This window comes from Plasmodium sp. gorilla clade G2, assembly GCF_900097015.1.
Source record: "Plasmodium sp. gorilla clade G2 genome assembly, chromosome: 9".
Taxonomy (NCBI): Eukaryota; Apicomplexa; class Aconoidasida; order Haemosporida; family Plasmodiidae; genus Plasmodium; species Plasmodium adleri (nom. inval.).
In genome coordinates, this window is record NC_041701.1 from 917,947 (window position 1) to 933,495 (window position 15,549).

At 18.4% G+C, this 15,549-nt stretch overlaps 5 protein-coding genes across 5 annotated transcripts; all 5 read left to right on the top strand.

The window, feature by feature from the left end:
- Positions 1 to 1,554: 1,554 nt before the first annotated feature.
- Positions 1,555 to 7,705, top strand: PADL01_0923600 (conserved Plasmodium protein, unknown function; the record flags this gene model as incomplete). Its single annotated transcript, XM_028681920.1, has 2 exons — positions 1,555 to 3,372; positions 3,521 to 7,705. The coding sequence occupies 2 exons, from the start codon at positions 1,555 to 1,557 to the stop codon at positions 7,703 to 7,705; spliced, it is 6,003 nt and encodes a 2,000-aa protein (XP_028538249.1).
- An 817-nt stretch (positions 7,706 to 8,522) lies between these two features.
- On the top strand, positions 8,523 to 10,289 carry PADL01_0923700 (splicing factor 3A subunit 3, putative; the record flags this gene model as incomplete). Its single annotated transcript, XM_028681921.1, has 1 exon — positions 8,523 to 10,289. The coding sequence occupies one exon, from the start codon at positions 8,523 to 8,525 to the stop codon at positions 10,287 to 10,289; it is 1,767 nt and encodes a 588-aa protein (XP_028538250.1).
- Positions 10,290 to 10,789: 500 nt separating this feature from the next.
- Positions 10,790 to 11,472, top strand: PADL01_0923800 (telomeric repeat binding factor 1, putative; the record flags this gene model as incomplete). The annotated part of the gene is made up of 5 exons (XM_028681922.1): positions 10,790 to 10,793; positions 10,901 to 10,939; positions 11,022 to 11,092; positions 11,194 to 11,259; positions 11,371 to 11,472. 5 exons carry the CDS (start codon positions 10,790 to 10,792, stop codon positions 11,470 to 11,472), a joined length of 282 nt encoding a protein of 93 aa, XP_028538251.1.
- A 623-nt stretch (positions 11,473 to 12,095) lies between these two features.
- On the top strand, positions 12,096 to 13,548 carry PADL01_0923900 (alpha-tubulin N-acetyltransferase,putative; the record flags this gene model as incomplete). The annotated part of the gene is made up of 9 exons (XM_028681923.1): positions 12,096 to 12,177; positions 12,269 to 12,318; positions 12,444 to 12,509; positions 12,660 to 12,698; positions 12,792 to 12,861; positions 12,961 to 13,004; positions 13,151 to 13,203; positions 13,284 to 13,356; positions 13,453 to 13,548. 9 exons carry the CDS (start codon positions 12,096 to 12,098, stop codon positions 13,546 to 13,548), a joined length of 573 nt encoding a protein of 190 aa, XP_028538252.1.
- Positions 13,549 to 13,824: 276 nt separating this feature from the next.
- Positions 13,825 to 15,533, top strand: PADL01_0924000 (conserved Plasmodium protein, unknown function; the record flags this gene model as incomplete). The annotated part of the gene is made up of 9 exons (XM_028681924.1): positions 13,825 to 13,899; positions 14,071 to 14,202; positions 14,342 to 14,393; positions 14,556 to 14,608; positions 14,684 to 14,737; positions 14,870 to 14,923; positions 15,021 to 15,102; positions 15,291 to 15,398; positions 15,475 to 15,533. 9 exons carry the CDS (start codon positions 13,825 to 13,827, stop codon positions 15,531 to 15,533), a joined length of 669 nt encoding a protein of 222 aa, XP_028538253.1.
- Between the last annotated feature and the right edge of the window lie 16 nt (positions 15,534 to 15,549).

Below are 15,549 nucleotides of genomic sequence, written 5' to 3' on the forward strand. Positions count from 1 at the left end.
ATGTATATTTTTATGTATGCATATATGTTATATATTTTTTATATATACATATGTGCTATCTAATTTTATAATTCCCTAACATATAAAAAAATTATAATATCTCACATTTTTTTTTTTTAAAGAATAATTCATAAAAATTTCAAGGTCTAACAACTCATAATTATTTTAGTTTCATACACATGCTATTTTACAACTTAGACAAAAAAAAAATAAAATAATAAGTAAAATAAATAAAAAAAAAAAGAAATTAAAATTAAATAATATAATGTAAATATAATAAATTCGCCTTATAAAACATATTTTTAGCATATATTAAATATCGTACATTTTTTAAATTAACAAAAAAAAAAAAAAAAAAAAAAAAAAAATACGGAGAAATATAAGAAAATATACACAAAATTGTGTATAATATATATATATATATATATATATATATATATTTATATTTATTTATTTATTTTAAATTTTTTTAAAAAGACAACTATATTAAAAATATAACTATTAATAAAGATGGATCGGTAAAAAAAAATAAAAATTAATGGACAATATGTTTGCAAGAAAAAACCATTTATTTTATTTGTACACTTTGTAATGAGTTCCAACATATAAAAATGTATTTTTATTTATAATATGTACATATCAAAATGGTTTGTATTTTTAATTATTTATATTTAATAAATTGAAAATACATAAATATTTTTAGAAATATATTTCTTATTTGTATATTCTTTATTTATTTTATATATATATATATTTTTTTTTTTTTTTTTTGCATGGTTATTATAATCCTGTAGATACATACGCATATATTATTCCATGAGAAAAAAAAGTGTAATTCATTGTTCTAAACATATATCTTAAATTTTAATACGAATTATATATACATTATATATTATGTATTATTTTTATTAAATGATTTGTTCTTGATATATTTTTCTTTCATATTATATTTTTCCTTTTGTGTGTTAAATAAACACATTATTAATAAATTAATCACATATATATATGTGACAAATTAAATATGTATGGGTTTTAAATTAGACAAAAACAAAAAAAAAAAAAAAAAAAAAAAAAAAAAAAAAAATATTATATATATATATATATATATATATATGTGATCATTTTGTTTTATTTACATATTTTTGTTTAAATTACAAATTTGTTATTTTACTTGGTTGTGTTTGATTATTTGCATTCTTTTCATTAGCTTGTTTAAACAAACACATAATATTATACCTAATATATATATATATATATATATATATTTTTATTTATTTATTCATTCATCTTTATTTTGTCCTTTAATTGTTTTTGCGAACACCTCTCTTTTCGCATGTCATAAACAAACTTGTTCTATTTATTCTTTTATTCCCATATATTTTTACATATTCATTAAATCAATTCTTATGTATTTTCAAAAGTAAAACATAAAAATTTTGAAACTATTGATATACAAAAATACCAAAACAGTCTCATCTATTTTCTAATTATTTTAAAATTAAATAATATTATTAACTGAATTAAAAAAAAAAAAAAAAAAAAAAATTCTATCCAATGAATATTAACGATTATGAAGAAAAAAATATGAACAGTTCAGGTGAAAAAAAAATAAATATTAAAATTGGTGATTTGGCTAGCCATAATTCAGGTAATTTTGATGAAGAAAAAAAAATGAGTGTACATAAAAATCTAATTGTTAACATGAATAATATTTCTAAAGAGGTACAAGAAGACGAATGTAAAATAGAAGAATTAGATAGTGTTGTTATAAACGATATAGATATGATAAATTCGTTACAAAATGAAAACATAATAGGGATGGATAAAAAATATGATATGGGAAAAGAAAAAGATATGTGCTTGATTAATGAGAAATATAGTTATTGTTTTGATAAGGATGAGAAAAAGAATAATATTGATAATATACATAATATTAACAATATCAGTAATAACAATAATATAATGACACCAAATGTATATAAACAAAATATGAAAAATATGGTAAGCAATTCGACACATATAGATAGTACAGAAATTTGTTCCTCTAAAATTATTAAAGAGGAAGAACATCATCATGATAATAATGAGTGTGATAAAAATGTTCATATATTAAAATATCCTGAACATAATAAAACTAAAGAAGTGTATAATAATTTGTCCAATCAATATTTGAATTCATGTAATATAAGTAATAATATTAATAATAGTGAGTTACATTTATCAAGCATATTTGATAAAGAAAGGGATGAAATGAATTATATCAATGCAAACAGTCAGGATAAATCTGATCATATGGTTGACATAAAATTGGAAAAGAGCATAATAATTAAAGATAATTCAAATCATTCAAATAATTCACATAATTCATATGATTCATATAATAATAATATTTTTTCTGAACAAAATGGAATATTACATAATAATGGTAATGATATAGAATATCCCAAAATTTTTGATGAACATAATAAGAGGGAAAATATAATAGAAATCGAAAGAAATGAAGAAAAGTCAAATAAATATAAAGATAACTTAATTTTATTTAATGAGGTCTTAAAATATAAAGACGAATTGAATTATTTGAATGAACAAAAAGTAAATGAAGAAATAGAAAAAATAAATAATTCTTTTTTAAATGACAAAATTGAATATAATATTGAAAATAAAAAGGAACATAAAAATGAATCAGATAAAAAAAATTATAAAGATCTCAATTCAAAAAATATAATGACTTATGATTTGTGGAATAATGATAAGGATATAAATACATCTCATTCTTCCTATCAAAAAAGTAATACTAATATATTTTTTAGTGTTATGAATAAAAGTAATATACAAGATGATATATCAAAAAAAGAAAAAAAAGAATATTCTGATGTCAAGAGTTTGAAAAAAGATAAATATGATGATAATATAATATATAATGTAAATACGGATTATTTAAATAAAGATACATATATGGATAAAAAAAATAAAAGTGAAGAAGAAAAAATATTCCATGTTCAAGATATGAAACAACAAAGTGATTTATATATTCCTATAGAACATAATGAAACTAAAAATATAGAGATGAAGATACAAATAGATTTTAAAAATATATATTTTGTTAAGTATAAATATATAAAATGTTTAGTGATGAATAATTCTGGTACTATTGTTTATTCATTTATTTTTCATAAAAATCCAATAGATTTAGATAAAGAAAATAATATTTTAAAAATATTCAATAAAGAAAGTACAAAGAGTAGGAAATCAAATAATGATATTAACAGATTGGTTGAAGAATTGAAGAGTATAATTTTTACAGACGTATCTTTTGAACTATCCTTTGAAGCAAAAATTGATAAAGGAAGGGAAATCATCTGTCCGTCTAAGGTTAGTAGAGAAAAAAAAAATTACACAAACGAGAAATGAATAAATAAATAAATATAAATATATATATATATATATTATACATAGTGTAATCTTTTTAATTTATTATTTATTTTTTTTTTTTTTTTTTTTTTTTTTTTTTTTTTCATAGTTTTATAGACTGAGTTTTTATGGAATGGAAGAGAAAAATAAAAACGACGAACAACAGAACAATGATGTTTCATCAAAAAATGAGAAAAATATAAAGTATGAAAAAGATAAAAAATTAAATAAAAATATTTTTAATAACGAGGAAAATAGTAAGATAAATTATAAAAAGAAATATAATTATATGAAGAAAAACAACGTGTCTAATAATACTGATAATAGTAAGGAGAAAGATAAAATTGAGAAAAAGGGGAAATCATATTATATAGGATTTACTATTCTTCATTTAAATTATTTATATCAACTACAAAAAGAGGGATATGTACATTTAAATATATCTGATAAGAAGAATGAAGATTTTAATTTTATAGAACATTATAAGAAAGAAGATTATGCATATTATATGGATAATAAAATAGTTGCACATACAATTTGTAATAATATAAGTTATATGGAAAAAATTAATATGTTATTTAAAATATTATATAATCATAGTTTGAATATATCTACTTGTAAAATATTTTTGAAATATCGTTTTTCAAAAATTGAAGAAAACAACTATTTATTTAATAATATAGATAATATAAAAAAAAAAAATAAAATAATAATAAGTAATAATAAAAATATAGAATTACAATATATTTTAGATATTCTTCAGAAAAATAATTATTCAAATGTAAATCTTAAAAACTGTATAGAACAATGTTTAAAGAATTATTATACCAGATGTTCAAAATCAATATATGATGATATTAGTTTTACATTATTTGACAAGGAATATTCAAAGGGATATATAAACAACAATACTATTAGAAAGAATAATAAAGAAAAAAATAATGAATGTTTCAATTTACCTTTTTTCTTTTCTAATATATCGAATGATATAAAGGTCAAGAATTCATTTTTGAAAAATATAAATTTTGTTAATGTATTTGATAATTTACAAATAAATGAACAAATAAATGAACAAATAAATGAACAAATAAATGATCAACATGATGAACAAGATAATTTTTATTATAAAAATATGAAAAATATAGATTATCTGAAAAAAGTGAAACACAATGATGACACAAACATGATATATAAACTAATCCATGTTCAAAAGGAAGAGCAGGAAGACATGAATACGAATAAAGAACAATTATCATCTGATCATAAATTTTGTGATAATATGTTGAATAAATTACAAGAAAATGATCTAATAAAATTACCAAAGAATGTACGAGATTACATTTTAAAATTATATAATATAAATATGGAAAAAGATATAAAGATTGAAAAACTAGAACACATTGTGCTTAAATACACAACCGGCATTAATAATTATTTTGACTATATAGAATATACAAAAAATAATAAAATGTATAAAATATATGAAGAGAATAAAAAAATGAAGAAATATATAAAGGATTCAAATAATTTTTTTATACAAGCTTTAATAGATAGTCATTCTGAAATTCAAAAGGTTAAGCATAGTCTAAAAACCATGAATATTTTATATAATAAGGAAAAGATGAATAATCATCAAGAAAATAAAAAAGAAGATAAAGATAAAAAAATTAATGTGAAACAACATCTATATAACAATCTAAATAATAAAAATGAATATTTGTCTAATATAAAAAAAAAAGAAAGAAAAAGAAAGGAAGACACTTATAATTTTAATGATAAAATAGGATCGTCATTATACTTATCTTCACGATCAGTATCTTTGTCATCACCAGAATGTTCTTTATCATCCTCAATATCAACACTTCATAATAAAAAGAAACTTTTTGATCATGAATATTTTATACGTAACAAAAATATCAACAAGAAAAAAAAAAAAAAAAAAGGGGGGGACAGTTCAGACAAGTGTAATAATATTATAAAAAATATTGATGGATATACATCCGAGTATATTCCCAACTATACAAAGAAAAGAAATATAATAATAAAGTATAAGAAGAATGAGGAGCTCAAAAATATCAATGATAAAATAAATGATAAAATAAATGATAAAATAAATGATAAGATAAATAAAAATAAAAATATAAATGATACATTAATGACAAGGGGTCAAAATAATAAATCTATAAATGAAAATATAATGCTAAATAAAAGAAATGATACAATTTTTGGAAAATCTTTATTATCTCTAAATATATACAATCCATATAATAACAATAATAATAATTATTATAATAACCACAATAGTGGTGATTTTAAAGAATATCCTTCTTCTTCTTTTTTATCAAACATAAGTTATTTAAGAAAAAGAAAAGAAAAAAAAAAAAATTTTGAGGAAACCAACCAAAAGGCAGAAAAGGACAAATGTGAACTTTATACAAAAAATATGAACCAAAAAAAAATATTAATAAATAATAATTCTAAAAGTTATAAAAATGGTGTTGTCCATAAATATTCTTTTAATCATAATGGAAATGAAAAAAATGGTAAAAAAGACGATTTATATTCATTTTATTCCAATCCTATAATAGCTAGCCAAAATACATTAGAAAAAAAAATTAGAAAAAAAATTCTGAACACTAGCCAAAAAAATGAAAAAAAACATGACCATACATGTGATATTGAAAAAAATAATTCTGATATGATTCATGCTGATAAGAGTGATACTACTACTGGATTGAATATTGCATCCAATCAATTAAAGAATATGTTTAATATTAAAAAGAAAGATATGGATGAGAAGGAGAAAAGAAGAAGAGAACAAAATTTTAAATTATTCTGTTCAACGATTAGAGGAGAGCCGAATAAAATAGAGGAAGAGAAAAAAAATAAAGTAGACGATAAAAAAAATAAAGTGGACGATAAAAAAAACAAAATGGACGAGAAAAAAAATAAAGTGGACTATAAATTAAATGATGAAGAAATTGTAAAGAAAAGATTGAATAGAAAAGGAGAGGATAAAAAATTGACAAGTAGTTGTATAAAAGAGAATGTAAATCAATTTGAATATTTTAATAATGGTGACAGTAACATGAATAAAAGTAAGAATCATTATAATATATTAAAAAAAAATCCAAATGTTGACAAGAATATATATACATTGGATGAAGGCTATAATCCTTTTAATAATATTAATAGAATAATATTGCCTAATAAAACAACAGAAGATAAAAAGAATGGAAGAGATTCACAGAAAGATATTAATAAATATGATCGTAGATTATCAAATGGAAGTATTATAAGTGTGACTAAAAAGAAAGAAAAAGACAAAAATAATTATGATACAAGTGAAGTGTTAAAAAAAGAATATGTTGAAAGTTTTAAGAATATATGTGTAATAAATAAAGATAAAAAAGATAAGGGAATAGATTCCAATAATTTATTGTGTAATAGAAAAAATCAAATAGGTGAGTATGTTACGTCATTTAATAATTTAAATCTTAATAAGAAACAAACAACATTGTCATCATGTCAAGAAAAAAGAAAGACATCAAATGTATTATGTAATAGTCGTAATAATATAACTCGTGATAATAAGATATGTACTATAAATTTGAATAGTAATATAAATAAAAAGAACAATAATGATGATACAGATAATATTCATAATAATAATATGAACGGTAAGATAAATAATAGTACTAGTGAACACATGAAAGATATTAACTATAAGAAGAAATTTATAGAGGATGCTATATCTTCTTATGATGATAATATGATAGATGACAGAAAAATAAAAAATAAAATAAATGATCATATTCTAATATCACCAACAAATAATAATAGTACAAATGAATTATCTTCAAGTAATAAAATAATAAATAAAAAATATATACAACAACAACAACAACAACAACAATTTGACAAATTCAATTGTAAAAAAGGTTGGAATGTAATAAAGGAAAATATAGATAGTAATGATCAAAAAATAAATAAATTAAAACATGAAATAAATATTACAGATAATAAAAAAAATGCCCTTCTTAAAAAAATCAAAAGAAGAAATAATATTAATTCAAATATGTGTGGAAAAAATAAAGATGATAATAACAATAAAAATTATGATATTCATAAAGGTAATAATTATAAAGGTATTATCAAAGAAACTGAACATATATCAACAAATCAAAATTCAAAAGATTCATATATATTAAATATTATAAATAAAAATTTAAATAGGTCTTTTAGTCAACTCGATAAAATAAAAAAAAAAATGGATGAGCACTTACTCATGTAGGATTCAAAAAAAAAAATAATAAATAAAATAATAAATATATATATATATATATATATTATTATTATATATAAAAATGTTATTATATTTTTTTATATATTCAATTTAATCATAAATGAAGTTATTATACTTATATTATAATTTTCTTATATTTTTTTTTTTTTTTTTTTTTTTTGCCTTTATACATTAAAAATATATATATAATAATATATATATATATAATAATATCATTATACATACATAAATATATATGCATATATATATATATATATATTATATATATTTATATATATTTTTTATTTATTTAACCTAAACAACCCATATACCATTTATAAACATAAAATATTACAAAACGATAAAATTCTGTTACGGAAGAATATAATATAATATATATATTTATATATATATAATTCTTTGTTCATATGTTAAATATATAATTATCCATATATTTTTTTTTTTTTTTTTTTTTTTTTTTTTTTTTTTTGATAATATATAAAATTTAAAAAAAAAAAGAAAATAATTAACATATATAAGAAGTATATTTTTATTTTTTTCATTGTTAATATTTTTTTGAGAATATTGATAAATATGATGTAGCTGTATTGTATTATATGTTATAATTAAATTATATTATATATATAGAATATAATATATCAATACGATGAAAAAAAAATATATATATATATATATACTTAATATAATAAAATATATATACGTTTAAAAAAAAAAAAGAATTCTTATATATATAATATATGTATTTATATATATATATATATTTATATATATATATTTATTTATTTATTTGTATTATATTTTTGCCATGTCACAGTTCTTAATTGAACAGATTAGATACTTACACGAAGAAATCGAAGTGATAGAAAAAGCAATTGCCGAATTGATAGATGAAAAAGTAAAGAAGAAGAAGAAGAATATTTTATATGATTATGCTATAAATTATTTAGTTGATAAAATACAAGAGAAATCTCAACTACTTTTAGAATATTATAACGATGAAGATAAATTAAAAAAAGAAGAAATGCTTTTTCTATCAGGGAAAACAGGTGAAGATAAAAATGATGTATGGAAAAATTATTATGAACGTGTAAAATATATAAGAGATTATCATAAAAAGACAAATATAAAAAAAATCGAAATAAAAAATTCGAAATTATATAAATTGGAAGCATTAAAATGTAGTAAATATAAAGAATCCTTTTCTGCATTAGAAAAAAAAGGAAAATATATAGATTTAAATAAATTTTATAATGATTTTATAAATATGAAAAAAATTAAAGAATTTCGTATAAGTATGTTTAAGAAAAAAGAAATGGCTAGCTCACATAACAAAAAAAAAAAAAAATCAACAGATAATAATAATAATAATAATAATAATAATGTAAGTGTAGAAAATATAAATGAATTTAAAGAAATGGATTATGTTACATATCTACATAATTTTACACGCTTTAGTTATATTCCAAGATATTGTAAATATAGAAATGAAGAATATAAAAGTTATGTAGAGAATTTATTGAATTATATGATAACATTTTTTGAAAAAATCAATGTGTTAGTAGATTGTAAGATAACTTATAAAGAATATGAAGATGATTTTTATAATAAATTTAATAATAAAGAAATTAAGGGGTGGGAAGCATTTACTTATGATTTAAATTTTTATTGTAATATTAATAATAAATTATATGCTTCAGAAGGTACATATCAAAGCTATTTAAAATGTAAAAATTATGATAATGATTTAAAAAAATATTTAAATAAAAAATATACAGTAGAACAGTTACAAGAAATAAAAAAGAATATTGAAAAGGAAGATATGAATTTAGCACGTTGTGAATATTTAATACAATTATATGCTAATATATTAAATAAAATAATACAACGAACTATTCAAAATATTCAAAGAAAACAAGCATATACAATTGATGAAATTCAAAAAAAAAAATTTAAAGAAGAAGAACTAGAAGATGAAAAAAAAAGAAAAAAAGAATATCATTTATTAAGTCTAATGGATGATAATAACAATAATTTAAATAATCAAAATAATCTTTTACATGATTTGCAAAATACTAATTTATCTATATCAATGTCAGATGATGATTCTTCAGATATTTCTAATATATCAAATAATGAAGAACAACAAAAAGATATAGATGAAGAAAATGAAGATGATAATGATGATAACAAACCTATATATAATCCATTGAATTTACCATTAGGTTTTGATAATAAACCAATACCTTATTGGTTATATAAATTACATGGATTATCTAAAGAATATAAATGTGAAATATGTGGAAATTATTCTTATTTTGGAAGAGCTACATTCGAAAAACATTTTTATGAATGGAGACATTCATTTGGTATGAAATGTCTAAAAATACCTAATACTTTACACTTTAAAGAAATCACAAAAATTGAAGATGCATTAAATTTATATGAAAAATTAAAAAAACAAACACAAATGAATATATTCAAGCCCGATCAAGAAGTGGAGTGTGAAGATTCGAAGGGAAATGTCATGAACATAAAGGCATATGATGATTTGAAGAGGCAAGGATTACTTTAAGGATATATAATATATATATACACATATATTTATATATGTGTGTTTCTTTTTTTTTTTTTTTTCTGACCATTATTTTTACTAGTGAACATTTAATATGATCATAATGTTTACATTTATTATATATTGTCTAATATATTCATTTTTTACAACATGGAATTATTATATATATGTATATATATATATAATTTTTTTTTTTTTTTTTTTTTTGACGACCCGTATATACATACAAATTCGGGTTTATATATATATATATATTTTTTTTACCATATTTATAATTCCATTTAATCCATTAAGTGAATTGACCCTATTTAAAAATTGAATTTCAAATACTTTTTTGTAAAGACTGTATGAACAATTTACAATATTTTTTAATTATATGATAATATAGTTGACATGTACAAGTACATATTTAATGTTTTAATTTTTATTTTAACAATTTATAAAGACAAAAATAAATTATATAATATTTGTAAATTTTACGACGAGTCATTTATTTCCATATGGGTATGGTTTTTATAAAAATAGTCCTGTTCATTTTTTATTATTAATAATTAAAAATATATATATATATATAATATATGTATATAATTTTTCAATACAACATTATACAGACCTTCAACTGTTAAAAATTAAACGTTCCATCTTATTAGGTACATATACATACACATATAAATGAAGAATAATATTTATTCGTTTATACATACATATATATATATATATATATATTTGTAGATGAAGATATTTCCCCTGTTTTAATTGACACGAAGGATATAGAGGGGAAAGCCAAAATAAATAAGAAAAAGGTGTATTTAAAAAAAAAAAAAAAAAAAAAAAAATAGGGAAAAAAAAAAAAAAAAAAATAGGGAAATAAAAAAAAAAAAACATTTCCCTTCTTTTGATACAGATAAAATACAAAACTCCGGTTAAATGGGAAAAGGAAGAAACAAAATTTCTCATTGAAGGAATCAACGTATAAAATATCTGATCATGTTCAAAAAAAATAATATATAAATATAAATATAAATATATATATATATATATATATATATATATTATGTATTTATTCTATTTTATGCTGCAGACATATGGTTTATCCAAATGGTCACAAATTCTCCAATCGTATAATTTCCCCGAATACAGGTTTTTTATTTATAGGGAAAAAAAAAAAAGAAACAAAAAATAAAATTCTGAACAATTCATAAAAAATATGAACAAGTCATTATGAAATAAAAAATTTATCAATATATATATATATATATACATACATATATATATGTATTTTTTTTTTTTTATTATTTATTCCCTTTTTTTGTCATGAAGAACGAATATAAGCCTTAAGGATAAATATAGGAATTTTAAAAAAGTGTATATTATTGAAAAGGAATAATAATATTTTTCTTTAAAAAAAAAAAAAAAAAAAAATTATTAAATTCTCTAGTTCTGATATAATATCTATGAAAATGTGCTTGAACAAATATATATTTATATATGTGTGTATTATTTTATTTAATAAAATGATTAAGGTTTAAACTATTTTTCTAAATTATATTTTTATTTTATTTCAATTCTTTTGTTCTTATTATATCAAAAGGTTGTGCATAAAATTAAAACACATAACCTTTTCTTTTTTATGTTTGTAATAAATTTTTTGTAATGATTAAAAGACAAAAATAAAATAAGCAAGAACATAAAAATATAATAAAATGTTATAAAAATATATATATATATATATATATATATATATATATATCTTCCTTTTTTTTTATTTATATTAAATACCTTTTATTTTTTTTAAATAATACACCTATGGAAATATTTAACCACATTGATATAAAGAAATTTACAAGAGAAGATTTACTTTACCTCAAGAACAACAATTATGTCTTATGTATTATAATATAGACATGTTTTTTTTTATGAATTTATAATATATACATATATATATATATATATATATTATATTATTTTTTTATTTTCAGTTAATATGTTTCAAAAGCAAGTTGACGAAATAGCTTGCTTGTCCAGTAAGGTGACCACAAAAAAGAAAAAAAAAAAAAATAGAATAAATAAATAAATGAAAAAATAAGATATATCTATAAATATATCAATGAAAATTTTATATATTGAATATATTTTTTATTTTTGTTGTTGAAGGAACAAAAATTGTATGGATCCTTAACGTCTATTAATAATATAATAAATGAAAATTATACAATATATGTTAACAAAAAAAAAGGAACATATTATATATATATATATATATATATATATATATATATATATATATATGATTATTTATTTATTTGTTTATATATATTACTATATATTTATTTATTTATTTATTCATTTATGTATGTATTTTATTTTAAGTGCTTACTACACAAGGACGGTTTAATAGGATTCATAAAAGTAACAATAAATGTAAATCATATTTTACATTAATATTTGATTATTATAAATAATATATATATATACATATATATTTTTTCATCTGATAATCAGATAGGTCAGAAGAATCTTTATTTATATGATAAAATCAAATTACATTATGGAAAGTGTACATGTGTGTTAGGTTAAAAATAAAAAAATGAAAGTTTCAACGTTTCCCTTTTTTTTTTTTTTTTTAAATAAATTATATTCTTTAATATTATATTATCTTATTTCTCTATAGATTTTTATATATTGGAGAAATTTCAAAAAAGAGGCTTGGGAATAGTAAGATATAAATTGAGAATAACAAAAAAAAAAAAAAAAAAAAAAAAAAATCATCATATATATATATATATATATATTTATATTTATATTATGATGACCATATTTTTTTTTTTTTTTTTTTTTTTTTTTTTTTTTTTTCTCTTAAGAAAATTTTTAATTTCATGTTAAAAGACAACGACATTTCTCCTTTTTGTTTATGGTAACTTTAAAAAGAAACGAAAAATGAAAATATAAATTTTCTTACACCTCAATTTTTATTAATAATATATTTTGTTATAGTTATGATAATCCTTCTTATAAACTGCAAAACTTTTTGAAGAAATATTTTTCTCCATGTGTTTTAATTAAACAGGTATTTCTTTTAAAAATAAAATTATATATATATATATATTTATTTATATTTATATATATATTTCATTTTTTTTTTTTTTTCTTTCCCCCCTTTAAGCCCAATCATTTTGTTATTTTTTCAAATTATTTTAAGAATGTATCCAGAAGAAAATTATATGAGAGAGAATTTCTAATTAATATGCGTATTAAATAAAAAAACATTTGATCATTATTATTTTTTTCTTGTCTATTATATTATATTATATTATATTGTATTTATTTTTTTTTTATTTGTTTTAATTTTATTTTGCTTTTCTCATATATGTTCATAAAACTTAATACTAAGCCACATAATAGGTTAACATAAAAATGTATATATATGTATATTTATTCTTTAATATAATAAAACATAGAAAAAAACAACAATATAAATAAATAAATATATATATATATATATATATATATATATATATATGTGAATGTAATCATAATGAATGAGAAAGAAAAGAACGGAATCTTTTCCTTACACAAGGAGAAGGATAACTTGTCTACACACCAGAAATTTGTAAAAATAAATAAAAAATAAGGAATAAAAACAATCTACAAATTATGTATATAACTAATATATATATATGTGTGTGTATGTATGTATGTATATGTATACACTTATTTATCTATACATTTGTATATTTTTTTTTTTTTTTTTTTTTTTTTCTCTCATAATTTTTATGATAAGGACTTATTGATTGATGAATATTATTGCGACTTAAAAGAAGAAAAAAGAGAAAGACATTTTGAAAAAAATATAAAGGAAGGAGATTTTGTTTTTAAGTCTGTCGATAGAAATAAAACTGACTATGCGGTTAGAGTGAAGGAGTAAACTCTTTCTTCATGTGGATATATACATTGGATAAATATTAATATGGAGATGTAAATTTGTATATATAAAAATATATATATATATATGTATAAATTTTTTTTTTTTTTTTTTTTTTTTTTATTTGAAGAGATTGGATGAAAATGATGAACCTCCTATATTTACAGATTTAATAGAAAACGGTAAAACATAAGAAAAATAAATAAATAAATAAATATATATATATATATATATATATATATTTTATTGTGTTAATTGCTATTTATATTTACAAATATATATGTTTGTAATATAATTAGAGTAATAATTTTTATGCATTTTATATATCTTTTTTTTTAATATAGAAAAGAAAATAGGAACCGTTCGTATAACAAATCCTATATCAAAAATAGAAAGGGTATGTAACACTAAATATATTTATTAGGTTTCATGAGATAAATTAAAATGATATATATATATATATATATTTTAGAGGGATGAGTTGAAAGATAATTATATGAAGTGGTTGAAGACTGAAAGATTGATGGTATATAAAACAAAATGAATAGTATATTCTTAATATAAAATATTTACATATTTGACAATATTATATATATATATGTATGTATATATGTATGTTTTTTTTTTTTTTTTTTTTTTTTTTTTTTTTTTTTTTAAGAGACCTAATGAAAGAAGATTGGAATATGAGCAAATGCAGGAAAAATATTTGGAGGTAAGCAAAAAAAATAAATAAATATTTTAGACTAATAAATATATGGATATATTAACATGTTGATATATATATATATTTTTTTTTTTTTTTTATGAAGAGCATAAAATTAACTCATGATATAAAAAAGGACGTTAAGCTTGCAAAGGCAATTAAATCAAATTATCCTAGAGGAATCGTAGGTTTTGACATAAAAAAAAAAATAAAATGAAAAGACATATTTATATGTGTGTAAAGAGATGTATATGTATATATATATATATATATATATTAAACCACAAGAACATAGATATATTTATATATATTTATATATATTTATAATATTCCGTATTAATTTATTAATTTATTTATTTATTTATTTTGTCAATAGGAGTGGATTCTATATATAATGAGAACACCGTACTATATAAAGATCAACATGAGGAAATAAAAAAAAAATACGAGATAAAAGAAAAGAGATTAAAAGAAAAAGGAGAAGGTACATAAGTATTGTTGTATTCATTTATATATATATATTGAGATTCATATTTTTTATGTTCCTTTTTTCTCTGTAGTCTTGGAAAAGCATAACCAAAAAAATGGGAACTTTTTAGCATTTCAAGAAAATAATTAAAAATATATATATATAT